General features: G+C 43.0%; 1 protein-coding gene across 1 annotated transcript; it reads left to right on the top strand.

The window, feature by feature from the left end:
• The first annotated feature begins 15,716 nt into the window (after nucleotides 1-15,716).
• Nucleotides 15,717-23,365, top strand: LOC146513326 (neoverrucotoxin subunit beta-like). Its single transcript, XM_085169147.1, has 5 exons — nucleotides 15,717-16,195; nucleotides 16,567-16,674; nucleotides 19,267-19,395; nucleotides 21,972-22,018; nucleotides 22,173-23,365. Exons 1-5 carry the CDS (start codon nucleotides 16,053-16,055, stop codon nucleotides 22,703-22,705), a joined length of 960 nt encoding a protein of 319 aa, XP_085025273.1. The 5' UTR covers nucleotides 15,717-16,052; the 3' UTR covers nucleotides 22,706-23,365.
• The last annotated feature ends 3,957 nt before the right edge of the window (nucleotides 23,366-27,322 follow it).

Genomic DNA, 27,322 nt, shown 5'->3' with positions numbered 1-27,322 from the left:
CAAACCTCACTGATAAAATCAACCTAGTGTTAAGCAAAACCCAAAAATCAACCAAAACTTCACCAGAAAGTTTTTCTCCCTCCCAGGACAATATTGTGTAGGAATACTGGTACCGTAACTCCGTTCCTCCTTCAATTTGTCAATATAAAATTGTACTTAGTAGTCAGTATAAGCTTTTAGTGATATAAGTTTGCATATGATAGAATACTGCATGATGACCTTTTTATGACTTAGACTGTTGTCCACTACAAGACTTGTTTTATAAATTCTTTCTCACAGCGATAATAGCTGAACCAGATGTTATTATTTCACTCCTGCCAGGAAGAGGAGAGCTGGACACTTTTATCTGCACTCCCTAACAAGAAGAGGGGCCACGTCCTTCAGAATCACACACACACATACACCTGAACCACTCTTATCTTCACTCCCTACACACTAACATTCCTCTGCCTATGAATAGATGCATTCACTGTTGTATTACTTTTGTATATAAATAAAGACAAGTGCAAGAACAGAGCGCACATCACAGGGCCCCCACTCTGGTGTGAGCGTTCTGTGATCATGCCCTTGCAAGTAAATGCTGCAGCGTCTGTGTGTTTCTACCTTTAGATTCTTAGCTGAAGAAGTGTCTTTAGAATAAATCTCTTGACACAATTAAATCTCAATCACAAAAATGTGGCGCTCCAAAATAAGACTCACACCGTTAATTCATCATTTTCACTCTGTACCACTGCTCCTTATCAGGCCGTGTGAAGCACAGCAAACAATTCAGTCGAGGCCTTGAGCCATAAACAGACATCACTCACAGACATTGTTTTCATAACCAAACTGCTTTAGACCTTGTCCCCTAAATCTACACAAATGCCCTCTGGGTGACATGAAATGCATTTAACCAATAAACAATCAATGGCTTCTTGTTGTTGTAACAGATTCTGTATTTGGACGTTTGTGTGCAGCATTTTGCGTATCAGCATAAGCATTTGTTAGTAAAGCATTCTTCATTGCATCAGCGTGTGTGTATCACTCTTCACTGCACAAACATGTGTATGTGTGTGTGTGTGGCTCACTTCTCAGTGAATTGAATCAGCATTTCAATTTGTGTGCGTGTGTGTGTGTCATTTCTCACTCAATCAACGAGTGCATATGTGTTCATATGTGTGTTTCTCTTCATTCTGAGTCAGTGTATGTAGATGTGTGTGTTTGTGTGTGTGTTTGTGTTCATCACTTTCCTGTTCTGGTGTTCTGGGTAAACCATGGCCTGAAGCGTGACCTGGGGTCCTGCTCTCCTCCTTTTCAGTCCGTTTGCGTCCATTGGTGCTGCTGCCCAAAGTTCTGTCCATACTGGTTCTGGCCCCAATTGAGGCAGTCCTTTTCTCCAGTGTCCTGCATCTTCTCCTTGTCCAGCCCCTCCTTAACTTGACCCTTTTGCTTCTGTAGCTCCTTCAGGGTTTGCTCCTGCTGTTGGAGCTTCTCGTCCCGTTTGGCGACCTCCTGCTCCAGCAAGCTCCGGCCTGATTTCAAGTCCTGTATCTGGGACTCTAAGCCTGACTGGTGGGTTCGATTAGCAGCCAGCTCCTCCTGAGCCATGCTCAGTTTCTGCTCTGATGCCTTGAGCTCTTACTGAGGGCAGAAACCTCAGAGTATTTTCCGTGCACGTCAGATTGAAGTTTATTGATGTTTTCCTTGCTTTGCTCCACGGCCTTCTGCAGCCCTGCTGTCCGGCTCTTCTCAGAGGTCAGCTCCTGACCGAGCCCCGACACCTGTGCCTTCAGCTTATGTTCTTCTGCTGCTTTTGTCCAATCTGAGGTGCCTCCTGAGTTAGGAGAGTTACTCCTCCTGTCTCTGGCATGCCCTTTTTGCTGCCGATCATCCGTGTTGGTCACTGTCCTGCACAGTTTTAATGCAGAGTTGTTAAGGTCGGCATTCTTTTGGTTGCCCTCACTTTTCATCCGGGCTTAATAGGCGTCTCGTCACAGCTCTGTCAGCTGAAGCTGTCTGGAAATCTCCCCCGTGTAGTGAAACGGGCCTTGGATTTAACGCTCTCCGTCTCCGCTGCATGAGATCGTTTTCCTGCAGCACTGTTGACATTTTCAGGTTGTTGTTGTGGGTCCAGCTGCTGCAGCATTTGGTCAGGGTCACATCAAAGATGGTAGAGGGGAGAGCAGGAGTCCAGGTCAGCCTCGGCTTTCTGGGCCGACAAAGCAGCCTGTAATCAAGCATAAAGAGAAAAAATAAAAACAAAACAAAAACAGACGAACAGGAAAATGATGTTGTTTTGGCTGTGTTATTCAGAGAGGGGAGAAACACCGGGCCAGGCCCTGTGTCAGCCTTCTCTCCCCCCTTTTTTTTGTTTTTTCTCATAGAGCTGCAACATGACTGAAGATAGGATAGGAGGTACTTTAGAGACACACTCTTCATTCATCTACATGGAAATACATAAACAAAAACCAAGCCAATGATAAAACCAAAACACTTGAATTTCACCACTTCTGTTGTTTGCCACATTTGAAACATACATTTCAGTCAGAACACCTCAAAGCCAAGAAAATAGGAAATGGGCACATAGAGGGAAAAGATAATGACTAACTTTTGTTTCAGATTTATCGAAACCTATAAACTCATCTAGGGTGCAGCAGCTGAGATTTGACCTGAGAGCTGCAGCTTAAGACTCTTTTATGATTTAATGTTTAAACTGTTAAAGCCTGCAGAAACACCCACATCAACTCTAGAAAATTATTAGCGAAACGCTATATACTATGTGGGTGTTATATCAGAGTTTTGCATCTGATCTTTGTCCTGTGAACTTCAGACTCTTTGATGTTGCGAAGGGTTTATTGTGACAGCAGCCTACAGACACAGAGGACTGTTGACGGAGAAAAAGCAGAGGATTTTCTCTGTTTCTACACAGACCTGGTCCAGACAGCAGAGAGCTGCAGAGTAAGAAAGTTCATGGGAAGAAGCTGAGTAAGTGCAACTTTGATTCTTTCCAGTCTCTGAGGTTTCCTCTTTGTTAGGTTTGTCTAAGTACAAACTTTGCTGGAACAATTGAGAGAACCCACTGCAGCAACAAAACAACCCACCAGAGCTCTTTGTTTGATCTTGTGGATGAGGGAGATGACCAGACCAAGCGCTGTCCCTGCCGCTTGAACCCCACTCATTCTCGGTCAGCCCCTCTGTAGCACTGCTCTTTATTGTGGTTACATGAATATTCTTATGTTCATTAACATATGGCATCTTAAACAGGCATATATGTGAACAAAGAGTACCAGTCTGTGTGTACGTGTACTGTAGGCGTGTGTGTGTGTGTGTGTGGGGGGGGCTTATACTCAAACAGATACAGAGTAGGTGTCCTTCTATACTATATATCAGTAAGATAGCGTACGACCTCTCTCATGACCTTAGGACATGTGTGGTATGCCAGAGTATTCTGGAACGCACACAGAGTCTTATCTGTCATCATCATCATCATCGTTTATTTGTATAGCACTTTAAGAACACACCAGGCAGACCAAAGTGCTGAACAACACAGATCAAAACAACTACCAAATTAAAAATACCATAAAATCATTACATACAATAAAATAAATGAGAAGGTGTCAGTTTCCTACAGAGTTAAAAGCCAGGGAATAAAAATAGGTTTTCAATCTGGACTTAAAGACCTGCACTGATGACGCTTGTCTAATTTGGAGGGGAAGGTTATTCCAGAGCATCGGAGCCGCAATTGAAAACGCTCGGTCTCCTCTGCATTTCAGCTGTGACTTAGGGACCGACAGCAACAGCTGCTCAGCTGAACGGAGCGAGCGAGGAGGAACATGTGGCTTCAGCAAATCAGATAAGTAGACAGGAGGCAGACCATTTAAATATTTAAAAACCAATAAAAGGACTTTAAAACGAACCCTAAATTCAATGGGAAGCCAATGCAAGGAAGCCAGAACCGGAGTGATGTGATCGAATTTCCTACTACCGGTTAAAAATCGTGCCGCCGCATTTTGCACTAACTGCAGGCGTGACAAGGTGCCTGACCCGACCCCTATTAAAAGGGAATTACAATAGTCCAGACGTGAGGTGATAAAAGCATGAATAAGAGTTTCCAAATTGGGTTTGGAAAGGAAAGGCTTAACCTTCGATAGGCGTCTGAGGTGATAAAAAGCTGATTTTACCAGCCCATTTACATGACCATCGGAGGTAAGTGCGGAATCAAGTTTAACACTAAGATTAGTGATTGAACTTTTCAGATGAGAGGTCAAATCACCAAAATCAACATCTGGAGAATCAGTAGAGCGATGCGGGCCATATGAAATTGCTTCCGTTTTGGAACTATTAAAATTCAAAAAAATTATTTGCCATCCATAATTTAATATTGCTAAGACAGTCAAGCAGTGATTGACATGGGGAGGTATCCAAATGACTAAAAGGTAAGTAAAGCTGACAGTCATCGGCATACAAATGAAATGACACTCCGTGTTTACGAAAAATCGCACCAAGGGGGAGTAAATACAGCGAGAAAAATAATGGCCCAAGGATAGATCCCTGGGGCACACCCCAAAGCAGAGGGGCCACAGAGGAAGCGGCCAGCCCCAGCTTGACACAAAAACTCCTTTCGGAAAGATATGATTTTATCCATGACAATGCCAAATCAGAAATTCCCACACAGTGGTATAAGCTGGAAATCAGCAGGTCGTGGTCCACTGTGTCAAATGCAGCTGTCATCTCCAATAACACAAGCACAGCATATTTACCACAATCAGTAGCAAGAAGAATGTCATTCATAACTTTAACAAGAGCTGTCTCTGTGCTGTGAAAGGGCTTAAAACCAGATTGGAAGATTTCAGACAGTTGCGAGTCATTCAAATAATCCAACAGCTGGGTATGTACAATCCTCTCCAAGATTTTACTTAAAAAGGGAAGCTTGGAGATAGGTCTAAAATTTGACATAATAGAACTATCAAGGCCAGGTTTCTTAAGTAAGGGGTGTATGACTGCATGTTTAAACCCACTAGGAACTTGACTGGTTAACAGACTAGTATTGATAATTTTCAGGATATAAGGTCCAATGATGGGAAATACTTTTTGGAAAAAGCGGGGAGTAACAACATCATTCAGGGAGCCACAATTCAATTCAATTCAATTTTATTTATATAGCGCCAAATCACAACAAATGTCGCCTCAAGGCGCTTCATAGATACAGAGAAAAGCCCAACAATCATATGACCCCCTATGAGCAAGCACTTTGGCGACAGTGGGAAGGAAAAACTCCCTTTTAACAGGAAGAAACCTCCGGCAGAACCAGGCTCAGGGAGGGGCGGCCATCTGCTGCGACCGGTTGGGGTGAGAGAAGGAAGACAGGATAAAGACATGCTGTGGAAGAGAGACAGAGATTAATAACAGATACGATTCAATACAGAGAGGTCTGTTAATACATAGTGAGTGAGAAAGGTGACTGGAAAGGAAAAACTCAATGCATCATGGGAATCCCCCGGCAGCCTACATCTATTGCAGCATAACTAAGGGAGGATTCAGGGTCACCTGGTCCAGCCCTAACTATATGCTTTAGCAAAAAGGAAGGTTTTAAGCCTAATCTTAAAAGTAGAGATAGTGTCTGTCTCCTGAATCCAAACTGGAAGCTGGTTCCACAGAAGAGGGGCCTGAAAACTGAAGGCTCTCCCTCCCATTCTACTTTTAAATACTCTAGGAACAACAAGTAGGCCTGCAGAGCGAGAGCGAAGTGCTCTAATAGGGTGATATGGTACTACAAGGTCATTAAGATAAGATGGGGCCTGATTATTTAAGACCTTGTATGTGAGGAGCAGGATTTTGAATTCAATTCTGGATTTAACAGGAAGCCAATGAAGGGAAGCCAAAACAGGAGAAATATGCTCTCTCTTTCTAGTCCCTGTCAGTACTCTTGCTGCAGCATTTTGGATTAAAGCCACAGGGCTTAGCATGTAGCACCAACTCCTCTAAATCACGCAGAGAAATCGGTGCAAAAGCAGAGAATAGGCTTGAGCAAGGAGCATGCATGGCCGGATCAACAATAGGTGGAATCAGAGGCCTCAGGCTAGCAATCTTGTCCACAAAAAAGGTAATAAACTTATTGCACATAGCCTCAGAGGACGGCAAAAGGTCGTAACCCTCCAAGTTAAGTACAGAATTTATAGTATTGTATAAAACACGAGGGTTATGAGAGTTGGCCGAAATAAGTTGAGAAAAGTAGGAGTGTTTATTGGCCTTAGCTGCCCTCTGATAAGTTTTCCAACTAATCTTTAGGGCTTCCAGGGAGACATGCAATCTATCTGTTTTCCACTGTCTTTCACATTTCCTACATTGTCTTCTAATAGCTCGGGTACGATCTGTTAACCATGGACTAGTCTTAGATTTACATTTTCTTAATCTCAAAGGGGCAACAACATCAAGCACAGATTTACAAGCAAAGTCAAAGTACAAAAGTAGGTCATCTGCAGTGGGCAACTCAGGGGCATAAGACATTAATTTGTCAAACAGTATAGAAAACCGTTCGGCAGAATCAGAGCCAAAGGCACGATAACATCAAACAGGTGCAGCCTGATTTGCAAAAGCGTTAGAAGGAGCAATATCAAATAAGATAGGCATATGATCAGAGAATACTGCATCTTCAACACGTACATTGCAAACAGATAAACCATGAGATAAAACTAAGTCCAGTGTGTGACCACGTTCTTGAGTGGCACCACTAACAGATAGGACAAAATTAAAAGAGTTCACTAAGGCAAGGAAGTCCCTGGCCAGGGGCTTCCCCGGACAGCAAACGTGTATGTTAAAATCACCAAGCAGGAGGATCTGGTCATACCGTGATGCACAATCAGCAAGAAACTCTGAGAACTCAGATAAGAACACCTTGTTATATTTCGGGGGCCGATAAACAATCGCACATAACAACGAAGGCCAGTGGCCCAGTTTACATAAACAGAGTTCAAAACTGGTGTAGCGAGACAAAGGGAAAAGCTGCTTCAAGTCCAAGTGAGCCTTAAAAACAGCAGCAAGCCCTCCTCCGTGACCAGAAGCTCTCGGAACATTAAAAAAGGTGCAGTCAGCGGGTACTAGTTCAATGAAATGCTTAACTCACCGGGAGAAATCCAGGTTTCAGTCAGGAAGAGCAAATCCAGAACACGAGAAAGAAAAAAATCCTTCAATATCAAGGTCTTGTTTGCCACCGACCTGGTATTTATTAGACCCAGCCTAAGAGGAACTGGGTCCAAAACTTCCGAGGCATTAGCAAGCAGATCCACCGGTCGAAGGTTTTTCTTGTCAACTCCGTGCCAGTGCAAATGTCGTAGAGGAGAGAGTTTTGCAGGACCATTTTCGAAAGACCCAACAATAGGAACCAACCAGGAGTCCACCGGGTCCAAGGCACGCAATGGCACCAAGAGTCACAGACAAAAACAGCGGATGTCACGGAGCTCATGGGGAAAATGAGAAATCCAGGATTTCAGCTTGACAAGATGACCTCCACAGTTACCCCGTCTCCTGCGTCGCTTCCACAGATCCGGTGACGGTGGTAGGGAACGCCAGTACAGTGGTATTGGTTCCAGATAGGGAGGAAAAAAGCCTTGGTTGTCATATTCAGGCCGGTCAGACATCCGGATGGATAAACCTATCTCCAATAATGTCTGGCGATCATAGGAAAAAGTACAACAGACATGTAACGCAAAGTTTAATTAAAAACAATAAAACAAAACAAATAAAGGAGAGCGATAGACGGCGTGCCGAACACACAGGCGTCATCTTCATGATCATCACTTAAAACAAGCTCCTACTAAGTATGAGACATTCTATCAATATGCAATTGATTATATACCTCTAAGCATATGTGATTATATGTTTCTAAGTACAAATGACAATTCTAAAATATCACTCTAACACTCTTCATCACAGAGCAGCTGCTCTTTGTTTATTAGCGTGTTTCTGCAGAGAACACACGAAGACTCGTTTCATCTCTGACGTCTGGTGCTGGATAAAGACTCCACAGTCTCCGACATCCATCTCAGAGCCTTTCAAACAGAGTGTGCAGATTTGTTCTCCTCACATCACATCAGACTAACAGTCTGTGGACATCTTCATCAGACTGTGCTGCAAGTTGGTACCAACACCATGAAACGTTCCTCACACATCTGCCACTGTTTGATCCTCTTTAACAGAGGAAGTGTGACTGTGCTGTGATGTTTAGTCACACTCAGTGTTCATGTGGACTCTGAGCAGGCTCACAGTCAAAACACCTCCCTGTCTAGCCTTGATTATTTAATATTATCCTACTACTGATTCTATTTACCTAGTTTGACACATTCTGTTCGGACTCCTTTTGGCCCAGAAAATATCTTCCTAACTGTTAACTAGTGATGTCTAGCATGCAACAAAAAAGAGAAGCTCAGCACTTCTACATCAATTCTCAATATTTTCAGCCGAGATGAGGCTTTTGACCCTCAAAAGCCACAAACTTGTAAAAAAAAGCACGAAAAAATATAAACTACACTTTACTGTTTGTTGAGCTCATGTTTGATTTCTTCACACAAAAAAATGGTGTGTTTTTATTTCTGGTCTTTCCGTTAAAGTCAGTGTGTTATGTTTTCTGACAAGGCCGAGTGTGTCCGCCATTTTCTGTTGGTGTGTGTGATCAGAGGCTGTGAATCAGACTGAACATACTGAATGTTGCCTTAGCTCCGCTGGAGAGACTCTAAGCTCTGGTTCTTTATATTTACAAAAACAGCAGGAGACAGAGAGCGGACTTTGTAAATGAATATTTTTTATAGATGTGTGTTAGATATAGATTCAACATGTCAGTCTTAAAAATACTGCGCCACAAACTGTTGGCTCTGCTCCAACTGGTAGTAGTATTACAGAACACAGAAACATCATTGTGGTTCACAAAAACTAAACTCAGAACTTAAACCAGAAAAAAAAGTTAAAATAGAAATAAAAACTGAATAAAAAAATTAAAATACATTATTCAGAATGATCAGTGAAATGATTTTGGAAAACTCAAAACTGAATAACATTTTACAGGAAATGTCCTGTTAGAGTTTTTTAGTTTGGCTAAAAAAAGGAATAAAAATGAAAAACTTGCCTTATTATTCTTTGATAAACATTTATTTAAATGTTGGATGTCTCTGTGAGTCACTGCTTTCAAAGAGTTCAGTTTTTATTATAAAATCTGCATTAATCTAAATCAGTCCAGCAAAACTATAGCAACTGCTGTCTGTGGATATGTTTTGGGTTGGGGTTTCAGCCGCCTCAGATGTCTTCCTTCATTTGTCTGTCAATCACTGAGATCGTTTAAAGATGTGTATATAGCTGTCACAGTGTTAATTTAAAGATCTCACCCTCTTTGTTTTCAGAGACAGCAGATGGAGGGAGAGCAGAGGACTTTGTAAAACAGACCTAGGTTTGATTCAGCACGTCAGGCCTCTGTTAAAAATATAATGAACTGTTGGCTCTGCTCCAACAGACTGTTCACACTGAAACAAAGATGGAAGATAAAACAGGTTTTACGTTTCTCAGACTGAAGAAAAGTTACTATATTAAATTTAACATGTTTTTTTAAATAAATCGATAAAGGTGCTTACATATCAGTGACAGGTTTTATATTAATAGTATAAGTTGAGCAGTGACATTAAAAAACCTTTGCTTTTTTCTTGGTGAGAATAAAATTTTGAAGAAAAAAAATATCAGTTTTTAGTTCAAGTTACATTAACATGTAGATATTGTTCGAAGGCTTTTAGAAAGGTGTCCTCAAATAAAATGCATTATTATTATTATTATTATTATTATTATTATTATTATTATTAAATCAGTCTGTGGAGGGGGAGAGGAGCTGCTGCTCTCACTGACACACTGAATGCAGCCTTCCACAGTAACTGCTATCAGATTGACAAATCTGTTTGACCATAACAGTTATTGGACCCTGACCTCCAACACCTGTTGGAGGTCAGGGTTCTTTATAATTACAGTGCAGGTGGATGTATACATGTAGTATAGAACTGAATTAAACATGCTGACTTCTGTCTGATTAAAAATCCTTATTTACAAATATTGGATCTGCTTCAAAGTGAAGTAATTATGACAACAACACAAAGGTTGTCAGATTTGATATTCAGACTGACTTAATTAGACGAAACAAAATTATTATATTAAATGACTGAAAACATTAACAGGTAATTAGATAATAGTTATTAGGTATGTCAACAGGCAAAGTCAAATGTTGAGACAGAAGAAATGTGGTGTTGATGTTAACATCATTTTAACGAGATTAAAATGATGTAATGATGCACTAGATAATACCAAATACCACTTATTGGTTTCTTTTTTTTTTTTTTTTTTTTTTTTTTTCTTTTTTTTTCTTTTCGCCTGTCCCATTTGGTTCTTTAGCCGTCAGAATTGTTGTCTGAAGACCAACAAGGATACCCAATGGATTTATTTTGCCAAATGGATCATCATGGCATTGCCGTATTGGTCCATTTGATCGACCTTTGTTTTTATTATTTATTTTATTTTCAGTTGTTACAGACGGGACAGACATGAGTGAGGGATAGGAAAGGGAGAAAGAAAGAGGAAGGAAAAGAAAAACAGAAGGGGAGAGGGACAGTGAGAAAGGGGGGAAGAAAAAATATCTCCGGGATCACCTGTTGAGAGAAAAAGAATAGAAAACAAGCAAAAAAACAAAACAAAACAATGCAACATACTATACACAACACCATCGCATTAATCTAGCTAAGTGTAAACAGCAGTAAATACTAAATATTGAATGTTGTTGTGCAGCACGCAGGACAGACAGCGCACAATGTGCTTTGAAGTAGCAGCCAAGAAAGGTGTGATTTAAGTCTACGAATAGTGAACACCCATGTGCACACCTGTGTGGATCGGCGCGCTTGTATTCAAATGGTTTCCCCATGTAATGGTCTGCTAGAGGATGTAGAGAGCCATAGCCCCGTCCCCCAGGGCATGAAGCAGGCATGGAGGAGATCCAGATCCACTTATTGGTTTCTGTTTGTACACAGACATAATTTGAGTGTTTGAGCTTAGCACAACTTCATATAAATAGCTGTAACTTTTGATAGAAGACTCAGACACACATATTTATGGCTTTATCTTATAGAATTCAATATCCACGTGCTGGGCAAACAGGTTTTTAAAGCTGTTTGAGCTAAGATTTTAAAGTTTTCACATAATGAAAACCTATACTTTGTTTCGGGCGAGTTCCCCATTCAAATGCATGTAATCGTAAGCCAGCATAACAAGCCCTGGTGAAATGTGGATGGTTTCGGCCAGCACCAAAGGCCCTGTTGTAATGTCGATGGCCTCATCTAACAACACTGGCCCTGGTGAAATTTGGATGGTATTGGCCAGCATCACAGACCCTGGTGTAATGTGGATGGCCTTAGCCAACACCACTGGCCCTGGTGAAATGTAGATGGCCTTATCCAGTGTTGAAATCTCCCAATTCTTTGAATCTTTGGGCTGAAGGAAGGACAATACTCGGTGTATAAATGCTCAATCAACAATCCTTTATTTCCATACAATTTTCACACAATGAGCATAAACCATCCGGATGGGGAGAGATGCACGAAGAGGGTTACAGCAAATCTCAAAATGGTGGTGTGTTACACAGCTTTTTATACTTTCTACTGGCCCCCACCTGGTCGTAAACCTAAACATTCACATTCTCTCTATCTGTCATGTTGCCTAAATTATGACCTCGGCTCCCTATCTTTCTACCCCCTACAAAGGTGGGGGCATGAAATGTGGTCTGTTTTTGCTATTACCGCCCCAAGGTCCTTCGCACGCAACATTCTCATCATGATTTAGCAGTCTGACATGTCAAGAAAACAGTGTAATACATTCACAGCAGATAAATGGTGGCGCCCACCTGTCTAACAGAACCCAAAGATGGTCACATTCTTTCAACCCCAAAAATATACTGGAACACTTGTCTTTTAACCTAAAAATATAAGGGAAACTAAGCTACATACTTTGCACACAACCTAAACTAAGGAATATAATTATGTTCTACAGCTGTTTAACATAATTCATCTACCTTGACTATAGGTATAAGATAACATAGTTTAGAATAATGATCTCACACCAGCAACATACACCCTGGTGAAATGTAGATGGTATCAGCAAGCAGCACAGGCCCTGGTGTGGTGAAGATGGCCTCACAGGAATCACTGTCCCTGGTGTAATGTGGATGGCACCAGCCAGTAGCACAGGCCTTTGTGTATTGTGGATGGCATCAGCCACCAACACAGGCCCTGGTGAAATGTAGATGGCACCAGCCAACAACACCAAAGGCCCTTGTGTAATGTGGATGGCCTCCGCCAGTAGCACAGGCCCTGGTGTAATGTGGATGGCCTCAGCCACCAACACAGGCCCTGGTGTAATGTAGATGGCCTCAGCCAGCAACACCAAAGGCCCTGGGGTAATGTGGATGGCCAGCAGCACAGGCCATTGTGTGATGTGGATGGTATCAGCCAGCAGCACAGGCCCTGGTCTGGTGAAGATGGCCTCACAGGAATCACTGGCCCTGGTGTAATGTGGATGGCATCAGCCAGTAACACAGGCCTTTGTGTATTGTGGATGGCATCAGCCACCAACACAGGCCCTGGTGAAATGTAGACGGCCTCAGCCGGCAACATACGCCCTGGTGAAATGTAGTTGGCCTCCGCCAGTAGCACAGGCCCTGGTGTAATGTGGATGGCCTCCGCCAGTAGCACAGGCCCTGGTGTAATGTGGATGGCCTCATCTAACAACACTGGCTCTGGTGAAATTTGGATGGTAATGGCCAGCACCACAGACCCTGGTGTAATGTGGATGGCCTCAGCCAACAACACTGGCCCTGGTGTATTGTGAATGGCATCAGCCAGCAACACCAAAGGCCCTGGGGTAATGTGGATGGCCAGCAGCACAGGCCCTTGTGTAATGTGGATGGTATCAGCCAGCAGCACAGGCCCTGGTCTGGTGAAGATGGCCTCACAGGAATCACTGGCCCTGGTGTAATGTGGATGGCATCAGCCAGCAGCACAGATCCTGGTCTGGTGAAGATGGCCTCAGCCAGAAGCACAGGCCCTGGTGTGGTGAAGATGGCCTCACAGGGAGTACTGGCCGTGGTGAAATGTGGATGGCATCAGCAACTAGCAGAGGCCCTTGTGTATTGTGGATGACATCAGCCAGCAACACACTCCCTTGTGTATTGTGGCTGGCAACAGCCAGAAGCACAGGCCCTGGTGAAATGTGGATGGCCTCAGCCAGTAGCACAGGCCCTGGTGTAATGTGGATGGGATCAGCCAGTAGCACAGGCCCTGGTGTAATGTGGATGGCATCAGCCAGCAACGCAGACTCTGGTGAAATGTAGATGGCCTCAGACAGCAGCACAGGCCCTGGTGAAATGTAGATGGCCTCAGCCAGTAGCACAGGCCCTGTTGTAATGTGGATGGCCTCATCTAACAACACTGGCCCTGGTGAAATATGGATGGTATTGGTAAGCACCACACATCCTGGTGTAATTTCGATGGCCTTAGCTAACACCACTGGCCCTGGTGAAATGTGCATGATATCGGCCAGCACCACAGGCCCTAATGTGGATGGCATCAACGAGCAGCAGAGGCCCTGGTGGGGTGAAGATGGCCTCACAGGAAGCACTGTCCCTGGTGTAATGTGGATGGTAGAAGCCAGCACCACAGACCCTGGTGTAATGTGGATGGCCTCAGCCAACAACACTGGCCCTGGTGTATTGTGAATGGCATCAGCCAGCAACACCAAAGGCCGTGGGGTAATGTGGATGGCCAGCAGCACAGGCCCTTGTGTAATGTGGATGGTATCAGGCAGCATCACAGTCCCTGGTGTAATGTGGATGGCCTCAGACAGCAGCACAGGCCCTGGTGAAATGTAGCTGGCCTCAGCCAGTAGTACAGGCCCTGTTGTAATGTGGATGGCCTCATCTAACAACACTGGCCCTGGTGAAATATGGATGGTATTGGTTAGCACCACAGGCCCTAATGTGGATGGCATCCATGAGCAGCAGAGGCCCTGGTGTGGTAAAGATGGCCTCACAGGAAGCACAGGCCCTGTTGTAATGTGTATGTCCTCAGCCAACAACACTGGCCCTGGTGTAATGTGGGTGGTATTGGCCAGCAGCACAGGCCCTGGTGAAATGTGGATGGTATTGGCCAGCACCACAGGCCCTGGTGTAATGTGGATGGCCTCAGCCAACAGCACAGGCCCTGGTGTGGTGAAGATGGCCTCACAGGAATCACAGGCCCGGGTGAAATGTAGTTGGCCTCAGCCAGTAGTACAGGCCCTGTTGTAATGTGGATGGCCTCATCTAACAACACTGGCCCTGGTGAAATATGGATGGTATTGGTTAGCACCACAGGCCCTAATGTGGATGGCATCCACGAGCAGCAGAGGCCCTGGTGTGGTAAAGATGGCCTCACAGGAAGCACAGGCCCTGGTGTAATGTGTATGTCCTCAGCCAACAACACTGGCCCTGGTGTAATGTGGGTGGTATTGGCCAGCACCACAGGCCCTGGTGTAATGTAGATGGCATCAACGAGTAGCACAGGCCCTGGTGTAATGTGGATGGTATCAGCCAGCATCCTTCTTTTTCAGGAACACACACATGTAAAGGAAGCACTCAAAACGTGCGGCTATCCTAAATGGGCGTTCTTAAAGTCAGCAAAGAGGCAAAGAAAAGAAGATCAGACACCAGCGAGGGAGGATAAGAAGGACAGACGCAACAACATTGTCATCCCCTATGTAGCCGGTGTATCAGAGAAACTCAGGAGGGTTTTCTCCAAGCATGACATCCCGGTGTACTTCAGACCCAGCAACACACTCAGACAAAAACTGGTTCACCCGAAAGACAAAACGCCAAAACACAGACTTAACAATGTGGTGTATGCCGTACAGTGCAGCGAGGAATGCCCAGACCTCTACATTGGAGAGACCAAACAGCCACTTCACAAGCGCATGGCACAACACAGAAGAGCCACCTCCACAGGACAAGATTCAGCTGTCCATCTGCATCTTAAGGATAAAGGACACTCTTTCGAGGATGCCAATGTTCACATTTTGGACAGAGAGGACAGATGGTTTGAAAGAGGAGTGAAAGAAGCCATCTATGTCCACTGTGAGCGACCATCTTTGAACAGAGGCGGTGGTTTACGACACCAACTCTCTGCCATCTATAATCCAGTTTTGAGATCCCTTCCCAGACGCCTTAACGCCCACTCACACCCTGGGCCATCTCACCTCAGGAATTTGCATGATAAGGTGGGGCCAGGTTTCACAATGAACTCACCCGAAACTCTGGCTGATTGGGACCCACACCCAGTTCCACACCTTGGCTCAGGCGATTAGAGGATCATCAGGGGGTCCTTTTGTCCCTCTGTGGGGGGACACTCCCACCAGGTTTATATCTGGGACTCTCCACCATTTGACCTTAGAACTGAAGAAGCCTCTCGGATGAGAGGTGAAACGTCTTCAAGTAACTTAAAGAAGTCCAGACACTTTTCTTTGCAAGCTCCTTTGACTACGATGACCTGGATGACTGAGAACCTTCACAGACAAACTGCTGTTATTTTGAAAATCTTCTCTCCTTTGGTTTGCTCTCCACAATTGTCCAGAAATTACAGAAACAAACTGTCACTTCTTATTTTTCTTGTTAACAGTGAATCTCGGTGTGTGTCAGTGAATGCATCGTGTGTGCTTCATCGCTCCATCTAATGGCCTGATAGTAGAGCAGCTGATGCATTAAGCTGACACTGAGATGAAGCAGGAAAGAAGCAGCTGATATTTGGACAGCACACATGATGGAAAGGAGGATTTCAGTTGATGTGCACATGAATGATTTGTGTTTCCTCTGCAGGTGAAGGTAGAAAGTGTGTGTGAGCTGATGTGAATTGAGCAGCATGGATCAGTGTGAGGACAGAGAGGAGGGAGTCCCTCCCTCTAAAACCACTCTGTGTGGGGAACATGAGAGCCAGACCAAAGCTCAGAGGTGAGATGAACATCTCTAACTGTCCATGACTCTTCTCCATGTCACAGCTCAGCACTCACATTACTGCTCCATCATTATTCACAGGAACCCACCTGGGCCTGAACTGTGGCGGGAGTCTAAAGAAGACCTCTTTAACTTTAAAGTCCAGCCTATGTCTGCTGCAGAGAGGTGAGCTGTTAGTAACATGAACTCTTTGATGTCAGTTTGGTGTCTGGTTTAAATGAACTGCTTGATGTTGTTTCCTGATTTCTAAACTGCATCTCAAACAAAGTCACTACAAGGAATTCCTTTATCCTATAAAACATGTCCAACATTTAAACTCCTACAGCTTACTGTATGACCATCAATAGTCCTGCACAGCATAAATGACTGTTTATATCTGGGTGGCGCTCTGTTCTTACACTGTCAACACTAGTTTGGAGTTTCCTTCTGCTCATGCTCAGCCTACAAACAAGTTTCTCTTTGAGATGATGAAGCTATTCTAAGATTCCATCAGCTTCTGTGGCTGCAAACGAAAACACATTTTTCTTCTCTAACAGGATCCATGGGAGACCTGCTGGACCTGAACCTGGACGCAACTGTATGTCTGTCATGTCCCCCAGAATACCTTACGTCTTTAGAAGAAATGCGGTCTCTGAACTAAGGAGGTGAGCAGTTAGTAACATGAACTCTTTGATTTAACTGTTTAATGTTGTTGGATATAAACTGCAGTGCAAACATGCCATTTCCTCAATCCCATTTAAACTGTCTCTTAAAAACAAGCCTTTGATTTCTAAACAGCGGAAAATCCACTTCAGCAAACAGGAAGTGATGCTCGTGCTCATGTTTTCTTCCATCAGTCATGTTATGCTGGATGTTGGAGAAAGTTAGGGTAAACTCAGTTAAGTAAAAACACTTACACTCAAAACTCAACCTGACCATCAGAACTTGCTTCTTAAATTACATTCAGTCTGAACGTTAGTTTTCATAGAAAAGCATGCTGTTGTTTGGCTTTAATGCAAAGAAGACAGGTTTCTACCAGGAAATTAAAGCACAAGACAGTTTCTAAAGAAATTAAATATCAGCTGTTACTCAAATTAGTTCAATACACTCAGTAATGCATAATTGTGTGGATGTGTCTTTAAACACAAAGGAATCATCTTCTGCTGTTCAGTTGGATTAGTTACCTTTGATGCTTGAATCAATCCAATTATCAGTACTAGGAATTCATTTCTTTTTTTGCCCTGAAATGATCAAGTGTAAGCTTGTTCAGTTTAGATATGTTTCCTTGGGCCAAATTTAATAAAGAGGGAAAAATAATATGCATGTATCATCCCAAAATAGTATTTATAGGTGTGGCTATTTTTATGAATGATTTACAAAAGGGCCTCCTCCCGGTGGGACATGCCAGGAACACCTCACCCAGGAGGACTCCAGGAGGCATCCTTGTCAGATGCCCGAACCACCTCAACTGGTTCCTTTTAATATGGAGGAGCAGCGGCTCTACTCTGAGCCCCTCTTGGATGGCTGAACTTCTCACCCTATCTCTAAGGGAGAGGCCAGCCACTCTTCGGAGGAAGCTCATTTCCCCCGCTTGTATCCGTGATCTCCTTCTTTCGGTCACTACTATTGACCCGATTCTCTTAGTCCTCAGGCTGGACAGAGAAGACTCAGACTCAGTGTACTCAAAATATATGCAATCACTAATAAAATAAATAAAATCAATAAAATCTTCCGGAAGGGAGATGTGCACCGCGCAAAGCCTCCTGCAAATCTAATGCATTACAGACAGGATGTGTGTTATATAGTCTACACCCCCACCCCTTATATCTAGTTTCTACGACCCAAAGGTCGTCTACTGTTGTTATCGTCTACTGTTGTTATCGTCTACCGGTGCCAATGTAGGTGATGTTCTCTCCAAGGTCTGCACTAAAAATCCTGTTTATCACAGTTTCATGTCACCAAGCAGACTAATGACCCAGTGTATAAACCTTCAAAGCTGGCCTTCAATATACTGGCCTGTTATTGAATGCATAAAAAAGAGCACTTAGCAAATAGGTACTTGGATTATGTTTTATGACAATTCCCCCTTTTGATCTCTCCTAATGAGAGATCAACTAATCCCAAATTTCAGTCATTAACACGTCCCGCATGTGCTCCTCCTCCGGGTCCCCAGCCAACAGAGGCATCATGGGCCCCTGACCTTCCGGCACTGGGTCCATGATGCCTCTGTTGATGAGACACACCACCAACGCTCTAATGGAGGGAACGCAACAATACCCACATGTGACAGTGATAGCTAAGAATGTAGCAAGAGAAACCATAATAGACAAAACAAAACCTTTCCATTGCCCAAACACCAATGTCATTCACCCCTCCACAGGATTGTCAATTCCAGAATGCTCATGCACTGCTTTGGATAATGTTTTGAGGTCTTTCATTTCCCTCATCATCTCATGTGTGTATTTAGGTCCTCGGTCTTCCTGAATTGAGTGTCATGTCGCCTTGGTGAAAGCCTTCAGCCACTTGGCTACGCCTAGAAATTCTGTCCATAAAAATTATGAACAGAATCGGTGAAAAAGAGCATCCCTGGTGGAGCACATCACCCACCTGGAGCGAGTCCGACTTACTGCCAGCTATACGGACCAAGCTCTTGCAACGGTTGTATAAGGACTGAATGGCCTGTAACAATGGGCCAGACACCCCATACTCCCGGAGCACCCCCCACAGGACCCCCCGAGGGACACGGTCGAATGCCTTCTCCAAGTCCACAAAACACATGTAGATTGGTTGGGCAAACTCCCATGCACCCTCAAGAATCCTTGAGAGGATGAAAAGCTGATCTAGTGTTCCACGACCAGTACGAAAACCGCATTGTTCCTCCTGTATCTGAGGTTCGACTGACAGACGAACTCTTCTCTTCAGCACCCTGGACTAGACTTTCCCAGGGAGGCTGAGGAGTTATTCGAATCCATTTAAAATATTTTTAATGAATGACAGGTTTGAGTTTACATTCTAATCAAAAGATTAGAACAACAAAAGCTTACAGAATTTTTACTGTAAGATAAAAATGTACAATATTAGAGAAAGAAAACAACAATTAGATTATCCACTAAGAACAGCACTTGGTGACAGTGGGGAAAAAACCTAACTTTTAACAGGAGGACATCACTAACAGAAGCAGAGGAGATTCTGAGAAGAGTAGAGAAAAGCTTCACTGGAAAATGACTAACAAATATTCTTTTCTCTCTATCTGTCAGTGCCGAACAGAATTCCTTGTGGTATTCCTCTCCTCTTTGCATCAAGAGCGTTTCTGAAATAGATTCCGGCTATGGATCCACGGGAAGTGTTCAGTGCAAGGACTCCTCAGTGTCCCGTCCTCCAGACATGTAAGCTGTAACTAAGTTGTGGATGTGACATTCATGCATCAAGAGTTGCTTTTCATAAAGTTTCTGAACACAAACAGCATGACGTTGTTTAGTGTTCTTCATATAAATCAGAAATATGTGAATCAGAATCACAGTCACAAACTTCAGATTGGTAAAGTGTCACAAACAGAGACACTGAGAGGCAAAAATTACATTTTATGTTTATTAAGGCTTCTAACAAACACAAATCAAAAGAGGATGCTCTGCCTATTAAAACAAACAAACAAACAAAAAGTTCATCAGCAATTCTGCTTCCAGGTCTAAAATTGTCACTGGCGAGGTGCACCGGTGTGATGATGAGGTGGACCCAGAAGCAGACACAGTGTAGACAAAACTAAATTTCAAAAATAGAGCGACCCTTTATTTGGCTGAAAGAATTAATAAACAAAGAAAATGGCAAACAAGACTCAACTATGAACAAAACTATGACTTTTTAAACTATGACCATGATGAGGAAAACATGGGGGTATGTAGGTAGACAACGTGACACTCAATTCAGGAAGACTGAGGACTTAAATACACTCTTGGGGGGATGAGGGAAATGAAAATACATGAGGAAACAGGTGACACTAATGAACACAGAGACATTACAGGGAAAAGTAACTCTAAGAACAATGAACAAAGAAACAAGACCTTCAAAATAATACAGGAAACATAACGAGACACAGACATGACTCAAACTTGACAACAAAAAAACTTGGACATGAAACACGACAGATAAACACACGTAGACTTAACATGACGAACTAACACGGGAAACTTAACACAGGGATGAGACAAAAGGGAAGCTTGATAAACCATGAACTAAAACTGTAACCTAGGCATGACAGAATGTAACTAGATAAACTACAATGAAACGAGACACAAATGAACAACAAAACATCAAGAAACTCAGAACACTGGGTCATACGACCCAGGACCATGACAGTACCCCCTCCCCTAAGGGCCATCTCCCGAGGGCTGTAACCAAAACAAGGGAAAACCAGCCATGGGTGGGCAGAGGGGCCAGAAACAGACCCATCCCAGAAAACCAAAAATCCCAACTTGGAACCCCAGAGCAAAGACTGAACACATGAGACCAAAAAAACATAACTCTGGGGCCAAGGCACAAAGTCCAAAACTCAGAGTTTCAGGAGGCCGGCCCAGAGGCTGGCAGCACAAGAGTCCGTTATTGCTCAGTTCGCAAGGTCGACCCGGAGGTCGACAGCTTAGCAGTCCATGACCATATGGACCATATGGACCTGGCACCTGCCATGCCGCACAGCAGGCTCCTCGGACCCTCCAGCTGACAAGTCATGATACTGGACAGCCTCCTCTGACCCTCTGATGTCACATATAAGTGCTTCCATAACCTCACTAAAATCTTCCATGGCATGCATTTTTAATATCTCTTTGCTATTGGGCTGATTGTGAAAACAAAGAATTAACAGATTTTTTTAAAGCTGTTTTTTGTTTCAGACAAAAATGAGATGCACATGTGAGGACATTCATTTTGAATTTCAATAGAAAAGTGGCAGTATAATGTCCCGATAAGTGGATATCAGGCCACTGCTACCATCATCAGTGCATCATCAGTGCAAAATTTAGTCTTTTGGTCTGGACAACCCAAAATGTGTTGTCCACACATATGGATGCCAGGTCCTAAGAGGTTAAGTTTGTATTAACAAAGTCAGAGATGCTGCTGTTGTTCATTTGATTATTTTTAACATTGTATGCTAACCAACAGCAGTCACAGTTTAATATGTATTGTTCTATTTTGATGGAATAGAATAAATATTATAAAATGAATGATTTTCTACTTCCCAATTTGTCTTCATTGAGTTGTCAGTCATATGACAATAATGCAGACGTAATCATAAAATAACTCAGACATAATCATGGAAGTAATCTTAATGACAAATGAATGTTCAGACTTTCAGAGGACAGAAGGAGACTGACAGGTGACGCTCAGTGATGTCAGCTGACAGCAGAATGATTCAGTGCACTAACATGAGGATCAGAGTGTTTGCTGAGGAAATACACTGGTCCCTTAATAGTTTCAACATGAAATAATTAAAAATCAAATATATGGCCCACTGTTTGTGTGACAGAGGCAGGAATGTCTCTGTGTGCATCTGGAGAAATCTGCTGTTAAATCAGAACATCAACAGGTTTCAGGTGGCATTAAAACTCATGAAAACAACACTGCACTCACTCAGAGGTCAGAGATCATGTAGAGTAACTACACTGACACAGAGAGAAGAAAAACAGCTGGCAGCAAAGGCAAGGAGGTTTCCCTCTCAGCTAAACAGAAGATGGATATAAAGATAATGAAGGTCACAGTTTGAATCAGTCATGTTTCATTCAATACAATGGTGTACTGACAGATCCAGGATCAGTCCAAATCATCAGCATTTTGATCCACATGTGGATTGAAGTGTATTTGTGAAAATGTTGGACTGTTCCTTTATCAGTGTGTAACAGTGTGTGTATGAGAGCCATGTAATGTCCATGTGTGCATGCTGACTGTGCTGCTCTGACCCCCCTCCTCCTTTCAGGGTGGAGCCTGCTGGAGTCCGATGGTTGAGACCAGGTCTGAGGAAGTGTAAGTGTGTTTTTAATGGGATTCATGACAACAAAGCAGCACACATTCAACCATCTTCATCATTCTGATGTCAGGAGTCATCATCAAAGTGTCAATCAATGAACAGATGATGGATCAATAACTGCAGCTGGATTGTGTTTGTTCTCTCCATCAGATTCCTATCAACTCACAATCGACACAAACACAGTGAACACAAACCTCCAACTGTCTGACAACAACAGGAAGGTGACACGTGCGGAGGAGGTTCAGTCATATCCTGATCATCCAGACAGATTTGATATCCATGAACAGCTCCTGTGTACAAATGGTCTGACTGGTCGCTGTTACTGGGAGGTCGAGTGGAGGGGACATGTTTATATATCAGTGAGTTACAAAAGAATCAGCAGGAAAGCAAACAGTTATGACTGTTTGTTTGGATACAACAAGCAGTCCTGGAGTATGTACTGCACTGATGATGGTCCTTGTTCTGTCTGGCACAATAACAGAGACACGCCTATCTCCTCCTCCTCCTCCTCTGTCTCTAACAGAGCAGCAGTGTATGTGGACTGTCCTGCTGGCACTCTGTCATTCTACAGAGTCTCCTCTGACACTCTGATCCACCTCCACACTTTCAACACCACATTCACTGAACCTCTTTATCCTGGGTTTAGAGTCAGGTTTCCTCAATCCTCAGTGTCCCTGTGCTGAGTGGAGTGTAAAGAGTGTCCTCCTGTTAGAGAAACACTCTGACTGTGGAACAGATAGTTCAGTCTGTAGTGATGGGTAGATGACGCCTCGTGAAGCGTTTCAGCATATTCTCCAAACTGTATCGATACTGTGTCGACACAGTGTTGCTGTTTTGCTCCATACTGACACCTGCTGGACCTTAAATATCATTGCAGGCAACTTACTTGAGACTCACAACAGACACTGATTCAAATACCTAGTCATACTTGTACACTGTAAGGTATTGTACTTTCCATGGAATCATTTTATATCTTTTATATTGCAAATATTATAGACATCTTTAAAATATATTGTGAATGACATTAAGTGAAAATTAAAATGAAAGTATTGTGAATGTAATATTACCCATTTGACTCAGAGTTTATTATAAATTTCTATTCAGAAAAATACGTTTATCCAATGTTTTTGCATTCAGTCTATTGCATTTTTTTTTTTTTACACCATTTCCACAGCTTTGGAAAACTCACAGGCACAGATGAAGCTGTGCACAAGAAGGTACACAAAAACTGTAAAGCCAGGGGGAAAAGGTTCTGATAAGATGTCTTCCTATTCCCCCAGTACGTTAAAGGATCCTCTGATCGTGGAATGTTTCTCTCCGACACTCTCCACAATACTAAGGGGTTGGCAGGGTTAGGGGTTAGGGATGTGGGATTGAGTCCGGTCCCTAAAGGGTCCAGACGGTGCTCTGTCCATCCCTCCGCCTCTGCCACTTGTCCCCTGCTGGACACGTCTACGGGAAGGCAGCCGCCCTCTCCCGTGATGCACCACCGTCCAGCCTTCTGAGTCCATCCGGGACCCCATGTTTGAATTCCTAATTTTTTGTGTCTCTTGATGTCGCCTTTGTTATCTTTATTTAATAATTGTTTTAAAGTGCTATTTATTTCAGTTAGATATGTAAAATATGTGTATATGAATTTACAATCACAAACAAAGGCAAGAAAAAAAGAAAAAATGCAAATGAAATTTGTTTTTAAACAAAAATAAATGAAATTAATAAATTTTTTTAATTTTTAATAAGTGAAAATCAATGAATTAATGTGCCCACTGCCGCAACGTTTCGACCCAAGATAGGTCTTCCTCAGGCTGGGGCACAATGAATGTCAAGCTGGGAATGCACAGAGAGAGAGAGATGTTGTCTCTTCAACGGTCAGCTCCCAAATGAGCTCCTCTCTGCTGTGCAGCCTTTTATAGGCTTGGTTTCATGTTCGTGAGTTTTTTGAATTTTAGGTTAGGCAATGTGTTTTCAAATGTCTGTGATGGTTAGGGATTAGGGTTAGGGGTTAGGGTTAGGGGGTTAGGGTTAGGGGTTAGGGGGTTAGGGGTTAGGGGGTTAGGATAAGGGAATTGATTCCTCCTACGAGGGTAGAAGGAAGGTGCGCGGGCCATCCCACGGGAGAACCCCCGATCCCCGTCCGGGTTGTCAAGGAAGAGGCGCTGGCGCCGCCTTCCGTAGCGGACTACTTGCCACTCGTCCGCCATGACGAGTGTTTTTCAATTATTTGTTTTAAATTATTAAATGTCTTTTAATGTAAATGAAATATAAAAAAATGATTTGTTTTGTTCAACTGAAAGTGAAACCCAAAAGGGGTTCAAACAACTAAAAGAGAGCCCAAAGGCTTAAAAATCCCTTAAAAGAAAAACCGTGTATTTGGCTGCAAACAACTAAAAGAGAGCCCAAAGGCTCAAAAATCCCTTAAAACAAAAACCGCCTGTTTGGCTGTGTGGTATAAAAAAATTGCAAACAACTAAAAGAGAGCACAGGAGCTTAAAAATCCCTAAAAACAAAAAACCGTGTTTTCCGGTTGAAAAAAAATTCAAACGTGCCTCAGGCAACGTTTCGACCTTAAGAGGTCTTCCTCAGGCCTGTGAGGCACGAAAGAAAATAAAACCAACTAAAATCCAAGCGCTCAAAACAATGGCTGGCTGCTGGAGATGTGCACCGTTTGGCTGTCGAAAGCAGAATGAGCTCTCTCTCCTACCTGCATTCCTTTTATACCCTCTGATCAGTAATTCGTTTTGTATCGTCCTTTTTATTAATGCTGTTTTAAATGTCCCTGTCTTCTTATAAATTTAGGTTTTAACTTTATATGTGTTTATCTAATCGTACTACAATGAATTATATGACATGAATTGAAAAAATACTTTTATTATACTATTTAAATTTATTTATTTATTTATTAATGTTAATGGTCATTTAACATTTAAGATAGATGAATTAATATTTATTCTTTGACATTATAAAAATGAATTTACTATTATTAATTTAACACTATAATTTTTTACCTTTTTTAACAAATCCAACTTAAAATTAGGGTTCGACATAGAGCCAATTTGGGTTATTAGGGGAAGGGGGAAAGGTTAGGGTTAGGGAAAAGGATCATGGGTGGGGTTAGGGTTAGGGTAAGGGAAAGGGTTGGGGTTAGGGAAAGGGAGGGGATAGGAGGGAAAGGGGGAGGGGTTAGGGTTAGGAAAAGGAACCGGGTTGGGGATAAAGGCTTAGGATGATACAAATTTGGACCAGACTTGGGTAAATTCCAAATAGGGTTGGACTAATAATTTGGGATCAGGAGTTGGGTCAAATTGCGAACTAATTTTGGATTAGAAATTACATTAAGTTTGCATATTTAGGCCAGATGGTTCTTTGGTACCTAACAAAAAAATCCAATACTTTTCCTTCTTTTTACGTTCCCAATCCGTCCAGTTCACATTTCTTTGCAAGCCAGACATTCTCATCGCTTCTTCACCATGAATTAAAAAATGTTTAACCAAAAGAGTTTCTGTTTCCTTCTTGTTCTTCACATTGTATCGATGTTGCATCATACGTGTGGACAATGTATTCTTGGTTTCTCCAATATACTGAACTCCACATTTTGAACAAAAAATGACATATATACAATTCTTCGAGTTGGTGCTGAAACCTTGCTCAACCCGACACACTTTTTTCTCAACACTCTTGACTAACTTAAGTCTAACAAATTGGGACTCCAATATCTGTGGTTTCCGCAAAGTTAAAGATGGCAATCTAGCTTTAACCAAAAAATCCCGCAAGTTCCTATTCCGTCTATAGGCTGAGATAACCTTAGACGAAGGAACAAATTGCTCTATATCTGGAACCGCGTCAAAATTAGTTTTAAACTTCCCATTTTAAACCTTGGAAATACTCGAATAGGTCGTAATCAGTGGAATCAAATTCCGATCATCCAATGTTTTAGATTCCCTAAAGGTCTTGAAGCATTCCCTAAGAAAGGACCTAGGGTAACCTCTGTTCCTCAAGGCCCTAAAAAGAGTCCTTACTGCTTCAAAAAACTCCACTTGTCTCGTGCAAATCCGATCAAACCGTAAGAGCTGTGCTTTCACAATTCCTCTAAAACAGTGTGTCGGATGGAAACTTTTCTTGTGGAGTAGTGCGTGCGTATCAGTTGTTTTAAAATGCACTTTAATATCTAACTTACGTGTCTTTAAGAAATCCGGTCCTTTAAACACCGTGGTATCTAGGAAATCAATCGAGTTTTCCTCAAATTCCTTCTTCAACGTAATTGATGGATCGTGTGTGTTGAGAATTTCCACAAAGTTCTCAAATTCCTCACGTGATTCCGTCCAGATACCCCAAATGTCATCTAAGTATCTGAGATAACACTTTGGTTTCGTCCCACATTTGGCTAATACTTCGTTCTCCCAGTTGGCCATAAAGATGTTGGCATAGGCCGGGGCAAACCTTTTGCCCATTGCCGTGCCTTTCACCTGAAGATAATACTTTTCGTCAAAAACAAAATCGTTCCTAGTTAAGCTAATTTCCAGTAACTTCAAAAGTTCCTGATCCGGACGTTTGGGGTCTGGATGACTTTTAAAGGCATTCCTAACACAATTGATTCCCGCTTCAATGGGAATATTGGTGTATAGGGTTAGGGTAGGGTTAGGGTTAGGGTAGGGTTAGGGTTAGGGGGGTTAGGGTTAGGGTTAGGGTTAGGGTTAGGGTTAGGGGTTAGGGTTAGGGTTAGGGTTAGGGTTAGGGTTAGGGGTTAGGGTTAGGGTTAGGGTTAGGGTTAGGGGTTAGGGTTAGGGTTAGGGTTAGGGTAGGGTTAGGGTTAGGGTTAGGGTTAGGGTTAGGGGGTTAGGGTTAGGGTTAGGGTTAGGGTTAGGGGTTAGGGTTAGGGTTAGGGTTAGGGTTAGGGTTAGGGGGTTAGGGTTAGGGTTAGGGTTAGGGTTAGGGGGGGTTAGGGTTAGGGTTAGGGTTAGGGTTAGGGTTAGGGGTTAGGGTTAGGGTTAGGGTTAGGGTTAGGGGTTAGGGTTAGGGTTAGGGTTAGGGTTAGGGGTTAGGGTTAGGGTTAGGGTTAGGGGTTAGGGTTAGGGTTAGGGTTAGGGTTAGGGTTAGGGGTTAGGGTTAGGGGTTAGGGTTAGGGTTAGGGTTAGGGGTTAGGGTTAGGGTTAGGGTTAGGGGGTTAGGGTTAGGGTTAGGGTTAGGGTTAGGGGGTTAGGGTTAGGGTTAGGGTTAGGGTTAGGGTTAGGGTTAGGGTTAGGGGTTAGGGTTAGGGTTAGGGTTAGGGTTAGGGTAGGGTTAGGGTTAGGGTTAGGGGGTTA

This window comes from Neolamprologus multifasciatus, chromosome 7, assembly GCF_963576455.1.
Source record: "Neolamprologus multifasciatus chromosome 7, fNeoMul1.2, whole genome shotgun sequence".
NCBI classification, from domain to species: domain Eukaryota; kingdom Metazoa; phylum Chordata; class Actinopteri; order Cichliformes; family Cichlidae; genus Neolamprologus; species Neolamprologus multifasciatus.
The sequence above is the reverse complement of the archived record's forward strand: the minus strand, read 5'-3'. Positions and strand labels throughout refer to the sequence as shown.

Coding starts and splice junctions, on each gene's coding strand:
- LOC146513326 (XM_085169147.1), top strand. CDS start 16,053: ATGACTCTTCTCCATGTCACAGCTCAGCACTCACATTACTGCTCCATC. Junction 16,675..19,266: donor GCGGTCTCTGAACTAAGGAG/GTGAGCAGTTAG, acceptor TCTATCTGTCAG/TGCCGAACAGAATTCCTTGT. Junction 22,019..22,172: donor GAGACCAGGTCTGAGGAAGT/GTAAGTGTGTTT, acceptor TCTCTCCATCAG/ATTCCTATCAACTCACAATC.